Source organism: Phragmites australis, chromosome 13 (assembly GCF_958298935.1).
Source record: "Phragmites australis chromosome 13, lpPhrAust1.1, whole genome shotgun sequence".
In the NCBI taxonomy this organism is placed as follows: Eukaryota; Viridiplantae; Streptophyta; class Magnoliopsida; order Poales; family Poaceae; genus Phragmites; species Phragmites australis.
Window position 1 is genome coordinate 28,938,476 of NC_084933.1, and position 22,949 is coordinate 28,961,424.

General features: G+C 41.9%; 4 protein-coding genes across 13 annotated transcripts; 2 read left to right on the forward strand and 2 right to left on the reverse strand.

The window, feature by feature from the left end:
• Nucleotides 1-381: 381 nt before the first annotated feature.
• Nucleotides 382-6,236, forward strand: LOC133888165 (double-strand break repair protein MRE11). 3 transcript variants are annotated; one of them, XM_062328312.1, is made up of 23 exons: nt 382-543; nt 782-863; nt 1,097-1,226; nt 1,303-1,472; nt 1,662-1,752; nt 1,857-1,976; nt 2,050-2,118; nt 2,212-2,303; nt 2,424-2,526; nt 2,616-2,723; nt 2,804-2,866; nt 2,929-3,000; nt 3,154-3,231; nt 3,313-3,375; nt 3,469-3,532; nt 3,651-3,733; nt 4,386-4,499; nt 4,608-4,685; nt 4,774-4,842; nt 4,929-5,164; nt 5,424-5,505; nt 5,630-5,809; nt 5,939-6,236. In XM_062328312.1, the coding sequence occupies exons 2-23, from the start codon at nt 841-843 to the stop codon at nt 5,972-5,974; spliced, it is 2,124 nt and encodes a 707-aa protein (XP_062184296.1). In that variant the 5' UTR covers nt 382-543; nt 782-840; the 3' UTR covers nt 5,975-6,236. The 3 variants fall into 3 exon arrangements, with proteins under 3 accessions (XP_062184296.1, XP_062184298.1, XP_062184297.1); XM_062328314.1 differs by having other exon boundaries at nt 384-543; nt 1,315-1,472; XM_062328313.1 differs by having other exon boundaries at nt 412-520; nt 778-863.
• Nucleotides 6,237-6,429: 193 nt separating this feature from the next.
• On the reverse strand, nt 6,430-9,841 carry LOC133888166 (uncharacterized). Of its 2 annotated transcripts, none has more exons than XM_062328316.1 (8): nt 9,585-9,841; nt 8,746-9,509; nt 8,474-8,662; nt 8,256-8,364; nt 8,020-8,078; nt 7,820-7,930; nt 7,108-7,702; nt 6,430-6,734 (listed from the first exon to the last, which is right to left on the reverse strand). In XM_062328316.1, the coding sequence occupies exons 1-8, from the start codon at nt 9,712-9,714 to the stop codon at nt 6,637-6,639; spliced, it is 2,055 nt and encodes a 684-aa protein (XP_062184300.1). In that variant the 5' UTR covers nt 9,715-9,841; the 3' UTR covers nt 6,430-6,636. The 2 variants fall into 2 exon arrangements, with proteins under 2 accessions (XP_062184300.1, XP_062184299.1); XM_062328315.1 differs by having other exon boundaries at nt 7,051-7,702; nt 9,585-9,840.
• A 3,967-nt stretch (nt 9,842-13,808) lies between these two features.
• LOC133888510 (probable galacturonosyltransferase 10) lies at nt 13,809-20,232 on the forward strand. Of its 7 annotated transcripts, none has more exons than XR_009903798.1 (5): nt 13,809-14,255; nt 14,453-16,108; nt 17,563-19,594; nt 19,697-19,885; nt 20,054-20,231. XR_009903798.1 is itself a non-coding variant. In XM_062328785.1 (2 exons), exons 1-2 carry the CDS (start codon nt 14,037-14,039, stop codon nt 15,899-15,901), a joined length of 1,668 nt encoding a protein of 555 aa, XP_062184769.1. In that variant the 5' UTR covers nt 13,809-14,036; the 3' UTR covers nt 15,902-16,686. The 7 variants fall into 7 exon arrangements, 1 of the variants encoding a protein (XP_062184769.1); XR_009903799.1 differs by having other exon boundaries at nt 17,563-18,069; nt 19,072-19,594; nt 19,697-20,227; XR_009903800.1 differs by having other exon boundaries at nt 17,563-17,884; nt 19,057-19,594; nt 19,697-20,226.
• On the reverse strand, nt 16,962-19,690 carry LOC133889603 (uncharacterized). Its single transcript, XM_062330061.1, has 2 exons — nt 19,457-19,690; nt 16,962-18,188 (listed from the first exon to the last, which is right to left on the reverse strand). The coding sequence occupies exons 1-2, from the start codon at nt 19,658-19,660 to the stop codon at nt 16,962-16,964; spliced, it is 1,431 nt and encodes a 476-aa protein (XP_062186045.1). The 5' UTR covers nt 19,661-19,690.
• Nucleotides 20,233-22,949: the final 2,717 nt, after the last annotated feature.

A 22,949-nucleotide genomic window follows, 5' to 3' on the forward strand; every position in this document is an offset into this window, starting at 1 on the left:
TAGATGATACTGTAATAATATTATAAAGAATAAATTTTTAAATATCTGCTGGGATGGTTTTTTTTTTTTACATCTTTCCTCTGGCACGATGATACACGCACATGGGCGTTTTTGGTTTGCGGGTCTGCGACACGAGGAAGCACGATCAAATTTTGGTCATGGTTGGGTGATTTAGTTAGCATTTAGTTCGAAGTTAAATTTGGTTGCTTCCAAATTTTTTTGACTTTGTCCGTCTATAGTATTAGAAAGGGGACGAGTTTTGGACGAATGATTTGACCGTCCGCATTTTAACCGAAGTGCTAAATTTTTACTTGGTCGCGAGCTAAATACCTACTTTTTTACTAAATTTTGATATTACCCGATTTTACCCGTCACCAATATTTACTGCAACCAAACAGCCCCAATGTCTTTCCGTCTCCGTTCGAGGGAGTCAAGGTGCAGGTGGCCACCACTACCTGTCTAGGAGACGGGCTTGGACTTCCCACCAGGGCGCCACGGTCTCCTCTCCAGGCGGCGGAGGCGGGCGGGCGGCTGGAAGGACAGGTGATCTCTTTTCCGTCTCTCTCGTCCGGCAATCTCGTGTTCCCGCGGTTCGCGGGGCTTTCTTATTTGGGGGCGCGGTGCCGCCCGCGTGCAGGGTGGGCATGATTTTGTGCGTGTGGGTGGTCGCGGTTCTGGCGAGCAGCACTTGTTCGACGAAATGCCTGGACGCCTCCGTGGTGTTCGCTCCGCTCATCTTTCTTGCACTGTTATGTAACTTGCGCAATGGTCTGTTTTACAGGAACATTGGGAATATTGCAGCAAGAGATTGACTTGGTCATCTAGTTGAGGTCGATTTCAATGGCTGAACCAGCACAAGCCATGTGAGTCCTCTTGCTCATGAGATGCTGTTAGTGGAACTTAGTTTTTCGTTACGCAGAGGAGTGTAACCCTTTGCATCGCTTGTTTAGTTGTTCCATGTGCTCCCATTTATTTTGTGAAATGAATTAACTAGGTGCATGGAGCAAGCAACATGGTTATCTCTTAGTATTACTTAGATGGTTGCCAGTTGCGTGATGCTGGGTTCTTATTATGTAACTGTCAAATGGCTTTGCAGTGAAAGCAATACGTTACGAATACTAGTAGCAACGGACTGCCATCTAGGCTACATGGAGAAAGATGAGATACGTAGGTTTGATTCATTTCAAGCATTTGAGGAGATTTGTTCATTGGCGGACCAAAATAAGGTTCGTAGGAGCGATATTTCTGTTACCCTTGCTTATATTCCCAGCTCTGGTGAGCTCATTCATTGTTTTAAACAAGACTGAATTGCAGGTAGATTTTATACTTCTTGGTGGTGATCTATTCCATGAGAACAAGCCGTCGCGCTCAACCTTGGTAAAAACTATTGAGATTCTGCGGCGCTACTGCCTAAATGACCAACCAGTGAAGTTCCAGGTTGTCAGTGATCAGACAATCAACTTCCCAAACAGGTTTGACAATGATTCTTATTGGTCGACCAATACTTTTGTGATCACTCTATGTAAATTCAAGACAACAACACCAGATAAGCTCTCGTAGAGAAGTTGTTCACTTTTCCTGAAATTCATTTGTCTCATATATATCATTTATGTGTGTGTTTTTCTCATTTTCTAACAATAAATTTCATATTGCAATCTAAGATTTGGCCAGGTAAATTATGAAGACCCAAACTTCAACGTTGGCCTGCCTGTGTTCACTATCCATGGAAATCATGATGACCCTGCTGGGGTGGTATGGACATTCTTTTCTTACCATCTGAGTTTTGTGCACTTCTACTTAAATTATGGTTATGATGGGATGTCAGTTATTTCATTCATTTATGTTTCTCGTTGCAGGATAATCTCTCTGCCATTGATATTCTTTCGGCTTGCAATCTTGTAAATTATTTTGGAAAGATGGACCTTGGTGGCTCTGGCGTTGGCCAAATATCAGTTTATCCTGTACTCCTTAAAAAGGTGCACCGCTTTAGCTCCAGGCAATGCCTTATGTTTTATATGCTAATTCTTTGTTTTCCTATTGTTTTTTCAGGGCATGACTTCTGTTGCGATATATGGTCTTGGCAACATTAGAGATGAACGACTAAATAGAATGTTTCAGGTGCATTTGTATCAAATTGTGTATGACTTTGAAAAATCTATATGCCGGCTTTTTCTTATTACAGATATCATATTTTGTATCTCAATACTTCAGACACCTCATTCAGTACAGTGGATGCGGCCTGGAACTCAAGATGGAGAGTCAGTGTCTGACTGGTTCAATATATTGGTTCTTCATCAAAACAGGTATGCACATTGCATATAGCAAGTAAAAGCAACAAAGAAAGATAGTTTGTTCATTATTTTTGGTCCTTCATCCTGCGTACTGAAAAGCAAATTTACACCTGAACTCATACTGTCATACAGGATAAAGACAAACCCTAAAAGTGCCATCAACGAGCATTTCTTACCACGTTTTCTGGATTTTGTCATATGGGGCCATGAGCATGAATGCCTTATTGATCCTCAGGTAACAGCTTGGTATTTCATCTTTCACAGTTTATGTTTTTTAAGGGAAAACACTCACCATGCTCTTGTCTTCTAATGAACTGTTTACAGGAGGTCCCTGGGATGGGTTTCCACATCACTCAACCAGGCTCATCAGTTGCGACCTCCCTGATCGATGGTGAAGCAAAACCAAAACATGTTCTTTTGTTAGAAATCAAGGTCTTCTTTCGAAACAAAACTCTTAATCATGTTGAATTTGCGTGCTTTATTTTCTCATTCCTTATATGTCTCATAAATAGGGAAACCAGTACAGGCCAACCAAATTACCTCTGAAATCTGTCAGACCTTTTGAGTATGCTGAGGTACGTTACTTTCTTATTTCATGCTTATTTTAGTTAGTTAATCTCACAATCGATATTTGTAGGTTGTGTTAAAAGATGAAGCAGATGTTGACCCCAATGATCAGGCCTCTGTGCTTGAACATTTAGATAAAATTGTGAGTTCTTGTATTTCCATTCTGTGTTTAGATCTTGTCCAGTTTCTTGAGAAACATTCACGAATGATTTGTTTGTTAGTTTGTCTAGTATGGCAAGTTTTCGTTGTTAAATGTAAGTGATTTATCTTGGTTTTTTATTACTGAATTCTTCAGGTAAGAAATCTGATTGAGAAGAGTAGCCAACCAACAGCCAGCGGATCAGAGCCCAAACTTCCATTAGTTAGAATCAAGGTAAGAAAACACAGAACATAACTGGGTGCAAAGTGATCAAGATAGAAAAAAAAACATGATAATGTTCATATTGTTTTGCAGGTAGATTACTCTGGGTTTTCAACAATAAACCCACAACGATTTGGTCAGAAGTATGTAGGAAAGGTACCTAAAGCACTAATGCGGTATTACTGAAGTGTCTTGTCTCAATCTTTTTTGGATGCTTACTTGAATGAACTTATTTGATGATTTTGTAAGGTTGCAAATCCTCAAGATATTCTCATTTTCTCAAAACAAGCAAAGAAGCGTCAGACTACAGGAGGTATTTCTATATGTTTAAGAGAAACACTGCATCTGATATCTATTTATTGAGAGAAAGCGAGCCACTTGTTCATTTTCTTGATGATATCTTTTTTTTACTATGCCTTTATGTCTTGTAGACCATTTTGATGATTCCGAGAAACTTCGTCCTGAAGAACTAAACCAACAAACTATCGAAGCTTTGGTCGCAGAGAGTAACTTGGTACCTGTTAAAACTGCTCTGGCTTTGATGATGGAGTAATTTTGGCATCATTTTATTCTTACTTGTTGCCTCTAGTTATGAAACTAATAGCAAAGATCTAATCTTCCTTATTAAGCTGTATGCATAAATGAAATGTTCTCTGTTTGTTTAGTATATCAATTCGTTTTGTTTTTTTGAATTTAATGCAAAGATATGCAACTTGGTAGGCATTGAATAAATTTCCAGTCAATGATCTGACGAAACTACATGGTTATACAAGTCCTCTCACGCTGCATCCAGGGGTGGAGCTAGAAATATTTTCACGCCTGGGGCAAGATTACCATGATCTACTTCTAGACTAAAACCTTTGTATTTTAAAAAAAATCGAAAATTTCAATGAAGTTTACATGGACTTTGGGTCCTAGGACTAGGGCAGCTGCCCTAGTTTCCCTAGCCTTGGATCTGCCACTGGCTGCATCACATGATCTTTGTACATACATGAGCTGAGGTTAATGATTTGCGGCGAAGAGTATTTCATTTTATAGGGTTGCATTCCTAAACGTCCTGATTTTGTAGATCCATTGGATAATTTCCAACATCTTTTTTTTATGCAGTGGTTATATATACTTAAAATGTAAGCTTTACAATGACACTCATTTCTTCTTTGTTTCAGAAAATGGAGATTCTTCCAGTTGACGACTTGGACATCGCATTGCACGATTTTGTGAACAAGGATGACAAGATGGCATTTTATTCATGTTTGCAGCGAAATCTTGAAGAAACTAGGGTATGATTCTGTATCATTTTGTTGTGTTAGCTTTAGTTCTGCAGTTGGGCACATGATGCAGAGAAAAATCATACATCTAAGCTCCAAATTCTTGGTAAAAAATTGCAGAATAAATTGAATTCTGAAGCAGAGAAAATTAAAATCGATGAAGAAGATATAATAGTCAAAGTTAGCGAGTGCATGCAGGTATTGAAGCCTTCTGCAGTTCTACTATAGTTATGCAATAATGTTCTGGCTTAAAAAGCTTAACAATTCCCCATATTTAACCCTCTAGGAGCGTGTAAAGGAAAGGTCCCAGCGCACCAATGATGGCACACGGTTCACATCAAGCTCTCAGAACTTGGTGATTAATGATCTTTGAGCCTTAATACCTTTATGTAATTTTTTCCCCTTGCTGGGAAGCTTATGGCTCTTATGATATTTAACTAGGATACTGGAGGTAAATCTGTTACAGCTCAAAGCAACCTGAACTCCTTCAGTGATGATGAAGACACCAGGGAGATGCTTCTTGGTGCAAGATCAACTGATGTTGGAAGAAAATCATCTGGATTTACTAGACCCTCCAAGGACGCTTCTGATGTTCCAAAACGTGGTGCTTCCGGAAGAGGCAGGGGAAGAGGCACAAGCTCAATGAAGCAGACCACTCTTAGTTTCAGTCAATCGAGGTTGTTAATTCTACCTGTTTTCATCTTTCCAACTTTGAACTCTTGAAGTTTGATATAAGTTTATGCTACCATGGAGAAACACAATTATGCAGCCATGGCCAAATGGAATAACCATCTTAAGCCAATTTTGCACTCGACTGGACTTACTAAAGTTATTGTAATCTTCACTGGCCTGCTTGTCAGACTGCAGTAAAACTAGAATGCTCTTATTTTTCGGAAAGCCAACTTCAATGCTAATTTGACTAACCGACATTTGCAGGTCAACTACTGTTATCCGCAGTGAGGAGGTGGCATCGTCCTCAGAGGAGGAAACAGAAGCAAACGAAGTTGTTGAAGCTTCAGTATGTCTATTTCCTCTATTTGTGTTGCTGCAGTTTTTGTTCCAACGTTCATGAAAATAGTGTGGACTACCTCTGTATTTCTGACAAATGACCTCATGCACTTTTTATTTGTAAACGCTCACAGGACCCGGAGGAGAGTTTGCCGCAAGTTGGGCGTAAAAGAGCAGCTCCTAGAGGTAGAGGCAGAGGTAGAGGTTCTGCTGCAAAGAAGGGGAGAAAAACAGATATGGCTTCCATCCAAAGTATGATGATGAGCAAAGATGATGATTCAGAAGATGAACCGCCGAAGAAAGCTCCACCGAGGGTCAGTGAATTTCTCAGTTCCACATACTGTAGATATCTTAGTTGTGCAAAACTTTGTGCTGTGTTACAATTAATAGTAAACATATTGTGTAAAATGAGCTGATTTATTATGACTTTTGGCGTTTTGCAGGTCTCCAGGAACTATGGGGCTGTCAGGAGGAGATGATGTTTAGGAAGTTCTTGCTCTCGACTTCTTGAGAATTTAGGCTAGGCGTCTGTCGTAAAAGAGTTTTCATCAAATGAGCCTGGACGACGGTTTGTTTGTCGGGGAACGACTGAGTGTACCTTGTACATGTCCTAGGGTAACGGATTTACACATGCTTGCACCAGCTAAATGCCAACCGTTGGATTGTACATGTTATGCATGTCACACTTGAATTTTAACCATCAATGTGAAGGGTGTTCGTCAAAGCTGACCAGCTTGTATGCCCCCATGATCCATATTCCAAACTACTATATCTTCTTGTGCAAAGTTCTTTAGTACATGGCACTCATGACGTGCACAAAAAGAGCCACCTTTCCGAGCACGGAAATAGTGCTGTGGTTTCGCATCATTCACGACAAGATTAATTGAATACATCCTCATCCGCTCAGATTTCGGAGGGATAATGCAAATGGATCATCCGCAAAAATGAAAATTTTCAACAAGATAATCCACAAAAGAGAGCTGCTAAATGTGTAGCTGTGTACAGAATAGAGGCACGAAGGTTCCCAGGAACCTCAAAAACGGAAAAATGGACATGTAGGTCACTTGTATGATATCTAGCGTTATTGGAACCCTGTGAGTTCTCGTATTCTCTCTACAAAACAAGTACTATCTGCGTCAAGCTAGTTGTACCAAGGCCTCGGCGGTGGATTCAAGTTGTTTGGAGTAGCACCGTGAGGAAGCCTGGGAGCTGGAGCTGCATACTGCGGGCGGTGCACATCTGTCATCAGTTGAAGAAACATGTGTTAGCAGATAATTGCTTTCATGTTTGACAGCATAGCACGGAAGACACGATTAGATCGGGTATCAAAACAATTGTTAAATTCAGGCAGAACTAAGTGATAAGCAAACTGAATGGCTAGTGAGCTAAAACAGATAAACCTATAAAGATTACTGCTCATGTGCTAATGGAATGGTAACTGTTGATTTTTCTGAAAAGGCTGATGGTATTCAAGAATGACTGGTGAACCTAAAGTCTACCAAGTCGAATTAGGCGCATTATGAACTGGACTAACAGGAATGCAAGATTCACCTACCGTGAGAATGCTGTCCATAGTGCCTGTAACTATCATAACTCCATGAGGAAGAACTACCTTGATTTGGCACCCGCTGATCAACTGGATGTGAACCATACGTTGGAAGAGTTGATGGATGCACCTGAAGTGGCCTTCCAGTGAGATTTGCAGCTGCATAGCCAGGCCCACCATAGGTTTCAGCTGACCCAGGTGTCTGGAAGAGGTTCCTGCCAGTCATTGGAGCCTGAATACTTTGGTGCATCTCAGTGTTACAAGGATTAGGATTGTACGAGCTTGGACCCCTATGAGAACCATATGTACTGTGTCCATATCCAGGAAGTGGGGTACTTTCATAGCTTGCACGGACTTGATATTGGTTTGGGTTGCTCGGGTAGCTTGAGTGCATCTGATATTGGTTCGGAGCGCTTGGACAGCCTGAATGGATTTGATGTTGGTTTCCTGTTGGACTCTGAAAACTCTGAATGCTCCATGGTGCCTGTTGATAAGTCATGTTGCCCGGAGCATGAGCACCTCTGCCGAAAGTAGCAGCACTGCCAGGTACAGTGCCACAATAACTTCCATATGAGTTGTCCATTGGTGGGCGAAAGCCTGGCATGGGTGACCTTGCCCTAGGGTCAACCAGAGAAACAGCCCCAGCATATGTAGAGCTAGCCTGAAAGCACCCAGAACATCAGAACATTGCTATATTGCTTAGCATATTGAAGATCTAATCCATGATGGCGCAAAATATTCAAGGAACTACTTCAAAATAACAAGAAAGGCACCATACATTTTGGTTATTGGAATTGCCACAGCTTGGAGTCACGGCTCTTGGAAGCACACGTTGCATCTCATATAGGTTTCTCTGGGACTCGTCCCTAGAAAGCTCCACAAAGATTACCTGATATATTTTTTTGAAACACAGCGAACCAAGTAAGAATTTGAGATGGCCAGAAGATGCAATACAGCAATGTCAAATTTTGAGTAAACCTCATCAAAAGGCTCCTTCGAACCAGGCATGTCCTTTGAAAGTGGTAACACAAAATTGGCTGAAAAAGGGAGTGCATGGTAATTGATAAATAATGGATGCAGGGATACTGAAAAAATGAAGCTGGACGGCAAGTCCAACACTGACAGCCTAGTCTTATCCTACAAATAAAAATTTACACTAACCTACACAAACATGTTACTGAGACTAAAATAAAAAAGTGCATATGCCCATATACCTGTCATCTCGTTAACTGCATCAGCTGGTACTTCCTTTCCCATCTCAGTAGATCGCTTTATTGTCCGGAGTTTCAGTTCACTAGGCGATGGGAACACGACCACAGCAGTCTGTTGCATACAAGAATATGTAACATAAAACATCCTATGAACCAATCCAGTACTAAGATTCGCTAATCCAACTACTATATAGCAAATGTGACATTCCTTTGCAGCTAACCTTGCGGTAGTTGGCAAATGGCCTCAGCTTGCGAATACGAGCATTTCTGTAAACATTTGTTTGATCGATGATGTAATTGCGAGGGATGTTTGCAGCCTTTTTCAGCAATGTGTTGAAAATCCATGTAGCGCAATCCATCAATCGATCAAAACGCTCACCATAGTTATTCTTACGCAACAACCCTGGCACCTGCAATGATCAAGGCTATCATAAACTGAAACACATAACAAAGGAAAAGGACACAATACTGTTGCCGCGAGTGCAAAACCAGCCTTCATTTGCTCCAATGCAAGGTTAGTTCCGAGAAGGATAAAGCGCTTCTCTGGATGATCCTTGACCCACTTCTCTGCCCATGTCGACTTGCCTGAAGCTGGGAGACCGACCATCATCATGACCTCACATTCACTTTGTTCAAACACAGGGCCAAACACCGCATTCCCATCAGCACAAGCTGAGGCCCAGGGCTCATAACCAACGACAGGCTCCAGCCCATCCTCCCTGCTGAATTGCATGTCGACAACGACATTCTTCAGCAGGACATGGGGAAAGAGTGCGGATTCCCAATGCATCGGCCTCACAGGAGCGTCAACCAGACCAAGCCCTTTCTCACCCGCATCGAAATGCTTCGCGACACCAAGCCACTCGCCGTTCCTCGCGAACCCGATCGACGCCATGGGCTTCAAATCGAGATCCACGGCACAGACGACCGTGTCCCCGACCCTGAACCGCACGCCGTAGTCGACGAACTTGCGGTGGTGGGAGAACTTGCCCGTGGCCCCGAACCCGAAGCTGTGGTCGGACTCCCCGAGGCCACCCACGGGGTCGTCCCCCCGCGAGACCCCGATGCGGCAGAGGTGGCGCTCGTCGGCGGCCGTGAGGTCCATCTCCACGGGCTGCTCGGCGACGACCCGGCACCCGAAGCGATACCGCCCGCCGCGCCTGACCCCCACCGTCGCGCGCGCGCCCGACCAGCAGTAGGCGAACCCGCCCTCGTGCAGCGCGAGGCCCTGGAGCCCGCCCCCACCGACGTCGAAGTCTGGGGACGAAAACACACGGTGAGAGACGTGAGCAGAGAGAGTTACGAGAAGGGTGGGGGTGTGCGCGTGCGTACCGAGGTCGCAGTCCGCCGGGTTGAGCTCCACGCGCGGCGGCGGTGTGGCGTCCTCGTCCGCGAGGGGGCCTTGGCGGGGCCGCTTCGGAGGTGGCTGCACGGTCTCGTCGTCCGGCGACCGCGACGCCATTGGGTTAGCCGGTTAGGGGTTGTCGGGTTTACGAGGGAAAGGAGCAATCGCTCCTCCTCGGGTCGGTTCGACTCGGTTCCTTCCTCGTCGTCGGTTGCAGGGGTGATTTGAGTCGGTACGGAGGGTGGTACAGGTGAGGGAAGGGGAAGTCGTTGGGCTGCGGTACAGGCCTGTATATAGTACACGCCTTATGCGAGTCCCAGTTGGGCCGGCCTTGCCGCCTTGGTCGGTGTGGCTTGGTTTTTCTTTTGAGAATTTTTCTCACCGACCTAGTTTGAACCAAACTATTTTTTGCAATTTTTTTCAAATAAGCAAATGATGTAAACGTGTAAACAGGAATATCGTTCGTCTGTTCCTTATCTAAAAGCTGCAGTTGATCCAAACAATGAAAGGGTTATTCTATGATATTTCGTGACCGCATGTGGATTTTCTATAAATCAACTCCTTTATTGATAGTATCAAATCGTAATTTTTTGATATGGACCGAACGGAAGTCATTGTTGTTTGTACGTTTGCACATATTTATTTGTTTGTATCAAAGATTTTCTTCCAAACTAATATCAAGTAAATTTATTAAATATGCACCATGTGAAATACAAATCCACACATAAATAGAAGGAAAACAAAATTAAAAGGACCCTCTTCGGTTCCAATTTTTACGACGGAGTGGCTAGATAATCGTAGGGGTGATAATGTGGGGTTGGGTTTCTACTGTTGGGGGTAATTGTTTGGCTGGTTTGGAAAATTCATAACAAGATAGCAAACGAAAGAAAATTCTGGGGATTTGACTGATGTGTTTTCAAAATTTCCTACTAAATTTACCGTGCTGGGGACCACTCCTATCACAGGCAAAGAAGCAAAAGCCTAATGGTGTGGTGATACTTAACCTTATGTCGTTTTGGATTGGATGAGTTTCGTAATAGGGTAGCTTGGAATTTATTCATTGCTTCTATACTGGCTTCAGTTTGTAAGTCGGTAACCCTAGCGTTTTAATTTCTTAGACCCTGTTTTCGAACCGTTTTCCATTCCTGTTTTGTGATAGCTACCAACGTTTCTTAGACTTGTTAACTGTTATTTTCTATTAAATCGGGATAATCTCTTTGTTTCTAAATAAATAAAGCGAACGTGTCTGAGAATGATAATGACGGTGCCTCACTAATGGATTTGTGCGCCCTAATTTTCTGTAAATATGTGTTTATGAAAATATCCACTATGTGAAAAAGGACATAGGTGACAGGTCACCCTGAATGCATCACTAATGAGTCATCATAGGTGATAAGTACAAACCCGTCACTAATATGATCATAGATGACGGATCGTCTCTTTAATCCGTTAGCTATAACTGAACATAAGCGACAGGTCATAACAATGACGTATCACTTATGACTGATGAACATATTTCATATTTTTAATAAAAAAGTCAAAAATATATATATATTCCACCCGAGGCTATCCTAATACAGGGTCCATCGCATATGCACAATCCATATCATTTTCAAACATATTTCGATCTTTGCATTTCGTGGGGCCAGAATAAGGGTGGCAATTTCCACCGTCGGGTCGGGTCCCCGCGGGTTTCAGACCCGACAGGGGCGGGTTTGGGTGTAAAAAAAAACCCCCGCGAAGCTATCGGGTCGGGTCTTAACTCGGGTCGGGTTTGGGTTCGGGTCTGTTTTTTTACCCGTGGGTGTCACCGAAACCCGAAACCCCGCCTACCCAGTGCCCCCGCCCGCCCGCCCGCCCCACCCTGACCCGCCGTCGTCACACTACCGGGTTTCGGATTGCCCCGTCGGGGCCAGGGGCGGGGGTGGTTTTGCGCCCGATATTGATTTCGGGTTCGGGTCGAGTTTGACGAGTCGGATTTCGGGTTCGGATCCGTTCCAGCAAAAGTCGGCGGGGGCAGACCCATTGCCATCCCTAGGCCAGAACCCGCGCCTAGAGCCTCGCGTGTGACTCCCTTACCACCTCAGCTATCACGTGTTTGTGATGGAAGCCGGATATGTTATCATTTTAACCTTCGTTGTCTAAGGTCATAAGTGATGTGTCATAATTGTAGACTGTCAAATATGACTTGCATAGGTGATGGGTCACAGTTATGACTTGTCATCGGTGACTTTTTTTCGAAATGTTAACTCGGAGTGCTTTTAGTAAAAAATATAACTTTTGCATATAGACTTAGATTTCGATATTTTTTTGACTCTACGGACATCTAAAAAAAGTTACATCCGTTTATTCCTGACAAATTCGAAAAAAATTTCAAGGCCAAAAATAGCTTGGAAAATTGAGTTATCGCCCCCTAAAAGTTTCTACACCGTTTTTGAAACGCGTATTTGTGTCTATAATCGTCAGCCCTTACATCAAACTTGAGCAAAATTATACAATAATTCCTATTTTTAATGATGCGAAGGTGAGAAAAAAATAAGAGAAAAAATATTTTAGCATATATATATATATATATTCCAAGGTTATATATTATGTATATATATATATATATATATATATATATATATATACATCCTTGATGAATAGAGAAAAATAACATAAAATATAGATATATATGAGTATATATTTGTACTATAGAAAAAAAGAGAAAAATAAAATATTTTAGCATCGTATGTGTGTGTATATATATATATATATTCCCAAAGATGTATATTTTATATATATGCATCCATGATGAATAGAGAAAAATAACATAGAATATAGATATATATGAGTATATGTTTATACTACTATATATATACATGGTATAAATCTAAGTATATGAATACCTAGAGGTATATATATACATACAATACACGAAATAATAGCTCTATGTATTCATAACTTAACCTGCCATTAATAACTAGCTAGGATAATCTGTCACTGATGATTTAGTCATAGGTGATGTGTTAAGTTGTGATCTGTCACTGATGACTAGCTAGAATAACCTGTCACTTATGAGTCGTAATAGGTGACGGATCACAACTACGACCCATCACCTATAATTGATTTAGGATGACCTGTCACTTATGATAAATCATAAGTGATGTATCATGATTATAATCTATCATTTTTATCAGTCATGTTATAATCTATCACTCATTTTATATCTCATTTATCTGTTTTTTCACATAGTGCTCCTAACTCTAACATCCTTAGTTGTAATTACTTTTTAGTTTGTTGTGAGTAATTGCCTTTTTTTAATAGAAATCGGAAGGGATTTCCGCCCTTGTAATTTTAGAAAAAAAATACATGTGATTTACCGTGGACGCTAAGGGTTGTCAAGGTATGGCTATTGGAAATTAGTGTTTGAACCCTAGCTAGCTCTGACAATGCCTCCCTTTCATAATAAAGTGAAATCTGTCACAAAGTATTTGTGGTGTGTTTAGTTTCTCCGACGCGACTTTATAGAGTTGTATTGCATGAGCAGACGAAGTAAAGTTATATTTATTGAAAAGAATAATATTTGGTTGGTTGTATCTATCTGGACAGATTGAGTTGAGTTTTTATTTGGTTAACTAAATTCGAGGACGTATGAGCGAATGTAAGAGTTGAGATTATGATTCGTTATTCATATAATGATGATTTTATGACACTAACAAATAGACCGTATTAATGAGCTGAGCTACAACAATAGGTGCACATAACAAAACCGATTTTTTTCGAGATTCTACACATTCTATGTGCAAGGATGAGAGAGATGCAGTGCACCAAACACATCCTTGGTGTATTGATGATATTAGCTAATTGTCTGTACTTGCAATGGAAATATAAAATTGAACGTAATAACATTAAGCATAAACTCACAGTATAGAGACGTAGATGTGTTATAGAAGCATCGATGAATAAATATGTTAGGAGCGATACCGTATTTTGATTTCAGATAAGATAAAAAAGAAGAAGATTATTTGTTAAAATATGACACATGAATTTACTTGTGTTTTATAACGTAGATATAAATCATCAACGTGACCCGAAATAGGAATGACCCTCCTTTACTTCCACGGTGCAGACATCGGCATCGACGAACCGGTGAACAGGAAAAGGCTGCTGCTGCGAACCGCGAACTGAGACTTTTACCCCCTGGATGGATCTGAACGGCGTCTGAGCCAGCCAGCTATCCAGCCAGATCAAGTCGTACCTCAGTCAAGCACGTCCAAGAGCACGGCGCGGAGCACGACGCTGCCGGCCGCGCCGCGCGAGATCTGAAGGCGCGAGACGAAGAAAACGAGATCAAAATTGAGGAGCTCGCGCACGCAGCGGTTACCGCGTCTCAGATCTCAGCGCGGCGCCTCCCGCCCGGCCCTCCCGGCGAGTGCGCCACTAGCGCGCGCGATCCGATGAGGCGGCGGCCGTTCCCGGACCAGCGGCGGCCATCGTTCAACCGGCGATGGCAGCAGCGGCCGTGGTGGGTCCGCCTCGCGCTCTCCTTCCTCCTCGCCCTCGCCTGCGTCCTCCTCCTCGCCGTCCTCCTCGGCTCCCCCGACCCCGGTGCCTCCTCGTCCACCTCCAACGCCTCTTCCGGATCCTCGACCACCTCCTCTCCTCTCCTCCGCCAGGTGATCACATCGTATCACGCTGCTGTTTCGCATTTCGCGGATCATTTCCTCATTCGAGTATTTGACTACGACAATGCCAATTTTAGTTAGTAGCCATTACACCTTCTGAATCTGCTAGCTGTGTAGTGCTAACTGTTGTGGGAAAATGATGCGAGCTAGCGAGTAGCATCTGAAAGTTTTCAACCCCCTGTGTGCAGAGATCTTACCTCGAGGGCATCACGGATGCGCTCAACATAACCGATGAAATGCTGAGCGCTCGCTCGTTTTCGAGGCAGCTCATGGACCAGATTTCACTCGCCAAGACATACATCGTGGTCGCCAAAGAAGCCAACAACCTGCAGTTTTCTGCGGAGCTTAGTGCGCAGATACGGCGGGCACAGAGCATCCTAGCGCATGCCGCTGCCCATGGGGACACAGTAATGGAGCAGGAAGCGGAGAAAGCGATTAGGGACATGTCTGTGCTGCTCTTCCAGGCGCAGCAGTTCCGGTATGACAGCGGTGTCACAATCATGAAGATGAAAGGTCAGATTCAGTCCCTAGAGGAGAAGTCGAGAGCTGAGGCGGAGAAGAGCGCAAAGTATGGGCAGATTGCTGCTGAAGAGCTCCCAAAGGGACTTTACTGCCTTGGTGTTCGATTAACCATGGAATGGTTCAAGAGTCCCGAGCTTCAGAGGAAGTTTTCAGATAGGAGCCCAGCTGTGCAGAGCAATCTAAGGGATAACAGCCTCTATCATTATTGTGTCTTCTCAGACAACATCATTGCTGTCTCGGTTGTTGTCAATTCTACAGCTATAAACTCAAAGCACCCTGAAAAGATTGTTTTTCACCTAGTGACTGATGAGTTGAACTATGCTCCAATGAAGGCGTGGTTTGCCATGAATGATCACAGAGGGGTCACTGTCGAGATACAAAAGGTGGAGGACTTCACCTGGCTCAATGCGTCGTATGTTCCCGTTCTTAAACAGCTGCAGAACACTGCCACCCAGAAGTTCTACTTCTCAGGTGGTGGTAATCGTGGTACACCGATCAAATTCAGGAATCCAAAGTACCTATCCATGCTTAACCACCTGAGGTTTTACATCCCGGAAATTTATCCTGATTTGCATAAAGTGGTATTTCTTGATGATGATGTTGTTGTTCAGAAGGACTTATCAGAGTTGTTTACTATCAACCTCAATGGTAATGTGATGGGTGCTGTAGAGACTTGCATGGAGACATTCCATAGGTTTCATAAGTATCTTAATCATTCCCACCCACTAATCCGTGCTCATTTTGACCCTGATGCTTGCGGCTGGGCATTTGGTATGAATGTGCTTGATCTTGTTGAATGGAGGAATAAGAATGTGACAGGCATATATCATTACTGGCAGGAGCGAAATGCTGATCATACCCTATGGAAGCTTGGGTCTTTACCGCCTGGGCTTCTTGCTTTCTATGGCTTGGTTGAAGCAGTGGACCCAAAATGGCATGTCTTGGGGCTGGGCTACACAATGGTGGATCCTGCTACTATCAAGGAAGGGGCAGTATTGCATTACAATGGAAATATGAAGCCATGGCTGAAAATTGGAATGGAGAAGTACAAGAGCTTTTGGGATAACTATGTGGACTATTCACACCCTCTGCTTCAGCAGTGCTTCATGCGATGATTAGTGTGTATCAACATCAGAAAATTTTGAGCTTCCTCGTGGAAACGTCTCAAATGCACTGCTCCAAAGGTCGCACGTAAACATGTAGTAGGATCAGTTGGCTTCATTCTCAAGTTACATCCTTAGGATTAAACGTCAATGGCTGTTTATACTGGCATCTGTAGTTAATTAATGGAGCACAACAATCACAGATATCATCGGCAGCAGGTAACCAGCACAAGAGCTAAGATTGCCATTCAGTAGGCTGCTACTTGGACAACATCCGTTACTTAACATTCATAACTTGCAACCGCCAATGTAATTTTTTCCATTTCGATTTTTTGGGTGAGACAGAATGGAAATAATAATTGTAGAATTGATTTAAAATTCTTGAGGTGTTACAAGAAGTTTTGAGATACATATCGCTATTTATTGGATGTTCAGATAGCTCAACCATTTTCAGGTTGTTTACACATGTTGAAATGTAGAATCACCATATCTCATTAGCGGCTCTATCAGAATTTGTTTTATATGTATTGCTGCTCAATTTTCTTGCATCTATTGTTTGAGGCCAAGAAAGCTTATTTGCAAATCCATGTACTGTGTGAAAAGGTACATCAGGACTGTATTTAATACGAGTGAAGTCGGTGCATCCATTGTATGAGGAGAGAATAGGGCTTCATCACATGTGGTTGCAGTTTTTATATTGAAGATTTTAGTGTTAAACCTTAGGGAAACTTGCTAAAAGGTTTTGATTTTGAACCTTAGGGAAACTTACTATTGAAAGAACTTTATATGAGCTACAATGCAGGCAGTTGTTTACATGAAACAAAGTGTAAATACAATACATTATCAAGTCCATAGAGGGAGTCCATTTATAATATGAAAATAAATGTTATTTATGCTGCCATCAGCTACAGACTATAGCTGCTTATCTGTCATTTTCTTTCTTCTCTACTTCTCTTCAGAGGTATTCAGCGTATGACTATGATCTGGGTTTTGTCTCTTCTAAAATGCTTTTACAATTTTGCATTTCTATCACTTCCATCATTGCACTGCAATGCCTTTTCCAATCCAACGTTCACGAATTTCCTGCGGCATCTACCTCCATTTGATGACTCCCATCATTATTGCCAGCAGCAACAGTGGTCCTCTTCTTCCTTCTAGATCTGAACTTTCTCCTCCTATGTCTCTTACCTGTTTCTTTTCTTTCATCATTATTTGTGGACATGCTGGTGTTTACATCTGTGGCATCAGCAACAGGTTCCACAGCTTGTGATTTGTTTTGGTTGGCTTCACTCAAACTGTCTTCTGAGCTCTCCAACTTGCCCTCAGGATTTATTTCTTTCTCTGTTCCTTCAACAACTGCATTACCATCTTCCTTTTCCAGCAGTTTACTGTCTCTGCTGTGGTAGCTGGCCTCGCCTTGGGGGTCCTCCATCTGTCTTGTGCCATCCGGTTCTTCTTTGCTGACTTCCTGACTGTCTGTCAGTTTTTGGCTCCACTGTGGGAGTTCGGATTTATCTGAATGATTTCCCTCTGGAGCATCATCTGAATGGTCATTGGCATCACCTTTATTCTCTTGTAGCTGACCATCTTCCATGTTAGTTGTCAACTTTAAATACTGTTCTTGTGAGGAACTATTATCTTGTTGATTGCTCTCTGATGCAGTGGTGTTATAGGAACCTTGTTCCTCTGGAGCAGGTATGGAATCATTGGAGTTTTCAGATTTATCAACTACCACAGTGTCAGAAGTTGCATTTTCGTTGTTTGCTCCCACTACAATGCTCTCATCGTGGTGGCTGCTCTCTGATGCAGTAGTGTTGTTGGAATTTTCTTCTTCTGCTGGAGCAGGTATGGAATCACTGGGGTTTTCAGATTTGTCAAGTACCACAGTGTCAGAAGTTGCATTTTCGTTGTTTGCTTCCACAACAATGCCCTCATCCTGGTGGCTGCTGTCTGATGCTGTAGTGTTGTTGGAATTTTCTTCTTCTGCTGGAGCAGGTATGGAATCACCGGAATTTTCAGATTTGTCATGCTCAGCTTCTTTTTGCTGCAGGAGTTCCTTTATAGTTGTCGTCTGATCAGGGTTTGAAGCAGCTGCATTCTCTTTCATTTGGTTGATATGGCTCTCTTTCTCCACAAGAGCTGCTTCCAATTCTTTCTGGGTGTTGGTTAGATATGTGGTGGTAGTTTCTGAATCCATGAGCTTGTTTTTCAGTTCTGCCCTCTCAATACTTAAGACAGATGTTTTGGCTTCCAGTTCGTCCACTTTCCTCCTCATCTCTTTATTAATTTCCTTTTCTTTCTGGCAAAAATGAGGTAGCAATATATGGTTAATGAGATGTTCTTGGATAACAGTCTGGATAAATAATTCATAGAGCACATTAACAAAAAGGGCAGATAGAAATCTCTAAATGTGCTACAGCTATGGCAGTTTACCATCAACCAATGAACGATATCTTCATCACAGTATTATTTACTTGCACAAATTACAGGATGTTCAGTTGAATATATCAATGTACTTGCATTTCGAAATTTTATTGTGGTATGATGCCTCCAACTAACAGTATGTCTGCAAATGGTGTCAACATGGTTCTCAGGGGTAATTTATATGAACTATGAACTTATGAAGGCATAGTCCTAGATTCCACAGTATCCTCATTGTTTAGGTGTGGAAAGATTTCACAAGTGCAATACTGCAGCTTTGTTGTATCTGTACTTCTACCGAAGCCCTGTTTACAATGTGGGATTTTTCTCCTACTCCTGTGGAAATTGTAATGTTTGTTGGAATTCCTGCAAAAATTGTTTGTCCAAATAGGCCCTAAATTGGCATTGTGATGGATCGGACATGACTATTGAATGCAAATAGAATTCAACTCTGCATGGGATTCTACTATTTCTTATATTTTATTTTTAATTAATGGTAAATAAAATTCCCTAATTTGAGCATTGTAGGCAATTCTCCCTATCTGAGTGCACATGTAGTATATAGAAGTTTTAGTGGGATCTTGACTTTGGAACTACCATGCACCAATGTTTTGTAATTCATTTGATGATGAGACATTATTATGCTAAAGAGAATTGATGATGTGGTATTCTATTAACTCATATTTTGCACTCAAGTTTAGATAAAGATAAGATTAATTATTTACACTAATGCCTTAATTTAGCAGCCCTGTGTAATGCAGAGACCCGAAGGGGCTTGAAGTTATTTAAATGCTTCTAGTCTGGGACCATGATGTTGATTAAGAAATCTGGACAATCTAAGGGCAGAATATTTAAGCCACAACATGTCGAATTGTTACTTTGAGGACACAATATTCTCTATCATGCATGGCATCAGTATTTCAGTACAATGTGGAAATTGTTCTTTAGAACTTCAGATGGATACTATGAGCATCAATTTTCTGTTACAGCTTATAAATCAATGGAAAAAAATGAGTAGACTCAACTGATAGCTCATTGCTAAAGAGCCTTGATAGTCCAGGTGGTAAAAACTGGGCAAGCACAAAGAGAAGCAACTATCTAGAAGAAAGAAAATTGTGGTGCATACAAACTTGAACATATCCATACCTCCAGGAGGACTTGGAGGGAGATGAGCTGCTGGTCGCGTTCCTGGAGGAGGACGGCGAAGATGCGTCGCTCCCTCATCTTGTGCAGGATGCTGACACTGAGCGCAGCGCTGCCAATGGCTAGCAGCACCAGCAGCAGGTAGGGGGGAACCCTCTTGTAGTTTCCCATTGTGTGGCCTCTTGATCTGTGCTTGTTTGCTTCCATCTCTCTGTATGCACCCTCTTATTGACACCCTTACAGGATCTTGTGCTGTTGACTGCAGAATGGGACAACTGCTGTGGCAGCAGTGTGAAGAAACTGGAGCTTCCTTTTCGGTTGCTTGGATTCTGGAAAGAGAAGTGAACTTGCTTAGGAATGGAGGAACGAGATACTTGGAGGTGCCAACTCTGAGGGCTTATGCATAATTGTGTATGCTGCACTTGCTTCAAGGTGAGGCACATGCTCATTCTAGTTGATTTGTTTGAGCCTTTGAGAGGTATAAAGTCTGGTTATCTTTGACTTTTGCTGGTTATCGTGAGTCGTTAGCAATATTGATTACGATGCTTGCATTTGCAACTGATATCACAGTAAGGTATCTTTGATCACAAATGTATTCAGATCCAAGCCAAAGCTCTATCATATATGCACTGCTGGATGAGGACATCCTCAAAAGTTCCAGAATGACAAAAAAGATTGAAGTGTAACTCTGGAATTCTAGCAATTCCTACCCAAAAAAAGGTGAAAATTTTATTCCCCAGAAATGGGACTTCATGAAGTGTAACTCGGGAAATGGCCGTCATAATCGAAATTTCCTTGAACAGCATTTATTTTTTTGAGAAATGTGTGCAGGAGTATAGGACTCCGCGATTTCACCTCTATGATCAAGAGGCATACTTAAAAAAAAGGATCCTAACACAAGTAAGATTGAATTTATGTCACACAAGATAATCCAAAAAATGATGTCCTGAAAGTCATCGTGGCCCTAGCCCCTATCTCTTACGGAAGTTGCAAGCTTATGCAGGCTGCAGCATGTTACAGCGCTGGCAAAGCGTTCTGACCTCTAACTAATCCGTACAGCTCAAAGTTTCATCCCTAATGAACTGGCAAGTCGACGGCAGAAACTACTGAGTCTCCACGAAGCCTTAGCTTGCAATGAAGTTACTATAGCAATCAATCAATGCAGCCTGCTAAACTATTAACAATCTCGAATATCTCCACTGTTTTTATCACTAATCGGTTCAACTGAAAGAAACAGCATGTGTCAATGATACGCATAACATATGTCGTCGACCCTCGTCTTCATGGTGCCTACAAATTAAACCAGGAATTCCACTTGACACTGTGCCAAATCTGAAAACATCAATACAAGTTAGAATTAAGATATAGACAACTCTAAATAATGAAAATTACAGCAGGACAGATGGTAAGCTTGAAGTAACACGGAGAAGTTACGAAGATTACCCGATGATAATCAGTTCAATCAATAACAAGTCCTCAGTAATCAAGTATAGTTAGGCCTGTTCATTCCGGAGACATGACAATAATTTGGCACCACAGTTATATGACCTTCAGAGCTTCACTGAGGACAAGTGCTCACTGTGTCCAGACCAATGTTGTAGCAAACATGTCATTGGAAAGACTGCAGCGGTTATTTTAGGTATGTATGTGTTTTTATTGATTAATGATAATATAGTTAATGAGACTAATATATTTATCAAGTATATACTTTAATAGATTTTATGTATGCAATACATGAAAAATTCACCAAAGTCGAACTCAAGAATGATTAAATTAGACTAGTTTAGAAGAAAATTAACTCACCGGATGATCCGATGCTCAGAAAGAACTCACCGGATGGTTCAGTGCTTAGTGAAGTGTTTAACTCAGAGAAGAAAAGTGAAGACATCATCGAATGATTCGGTGATCTGATTGGTGCACACACTGGAGCATTTTGTCTCAGAGAGGGTTCTGCAGTTCAACGCACCATATCATCTAGTGTTAAGAAGAAATGTACACCGGAGCATTTTCCAAGAGCAAGTTTTTCAGTGCAAAAAAGCTTTGAGTTGGTCTGACGATGAAGATAATACACCGAAGGCTTTGCTGGAGCATTTTTCAGAAGATGGTGCAACTGCTTGTTTGGTACGGATGTACACACCGGATGGTTCGGTGCTCAGAGGCATATACACGACGAAGCATTTTTTAGAAGATGTTGCAACGACTTGTCTGATATGGTTGTACACACCGAATGATCCGGCAATCAGAGGATCTACACGTCGGACAAATGAACAACGAGAAGTGGCTTGGTTGGCTCAAGTATACTCACCGGATAGTCTGGTCACTGGATAGTCCGGTAATGGAGTTAAAGATAACCTCGGAACATCTGGTGCTCGCAATGAGTTTGAGTGGGGTTCCAATAGCTAGTTTTTGCTACTGTACATGCTGGATGGTCTGATATTTGTATTGCTGTTGACGTCAGATCATTCGGTGTTTACAGTCTTTTGTGATCATTAGAGCAGCGGCTAGTTCATAGGGTTGAGGCTATAAATAACCTCTCTACTTGATCATTTTAGTGTGTTGAAGTCTAGGGAAGCTCATAGACATTTAAGAAGATATCCAAACTATCAAAGTGCTAAAAGTGATCATCTAAGGTAATTAAGTACAAGATTAAAGAGTGATTTGCTAATAAGCTCAGAGAGAGTTGTTTCCAGGTGTTGCTTCCTAGAAAGAGTATCAACGAGTGATCCTAACTTATACCAAGTGGTACGTCGACACCTTGAAATCTTAGTGACTCGTCGGTACCTTGAGCATTGGTGGCTCAAGCTTATTGACCCTCTGAGCATTGGTGCGGCAATACTCTTGTACAGGGACATAGGGATCATTGCCTTGGTAGCTCAAGCTTCGAAGTGAAGACGATAATAAGTGATCGAAAGAGAGTCTTATGGTGAGACCTTGACTTGGTGGCTCAACCTACTTGAGATCTAGGTAACTCAAGGGTCTTGATCTGATGCTGTCCGAGAGCTATAGCCTAGGTGACTGCTCCAACGTGATTTAAGAATGGTATTTATGCTATCGACAATATGTGATAAAAATTCCTTATGCCAAGTTTGCTCTTTGTACTATCTTTACGTCTTCATATTTACATACTTGTAATATACATTTACTAGTTTACTTTTCTAAAGTAGTTTACTAGGATTATACATACTAGATATATTTGAAGCATATTTAGATAGAAATTAATATACATTTACCTTCTAAAGTTTTTAAAACTGATTAGATTTAAATGTCCTAATTAAACGATGCCACATATCCCTTCAAATTTGTTCCTCCCTGCACCAGTATAGTACAAATGATAAACAGAGGTTTTATTTGATGTGTCAGGACTCGGACTCTCAGCACCAGATAATGTGCCCATTTGAATCACTTGTGCATAATAGCGCAAGCAAGAGAGTAGCCAGGATGCAAGGATGCTGACTGAAAATAACATGAGGATCTCAGCTAACCTGACAGAAGACAG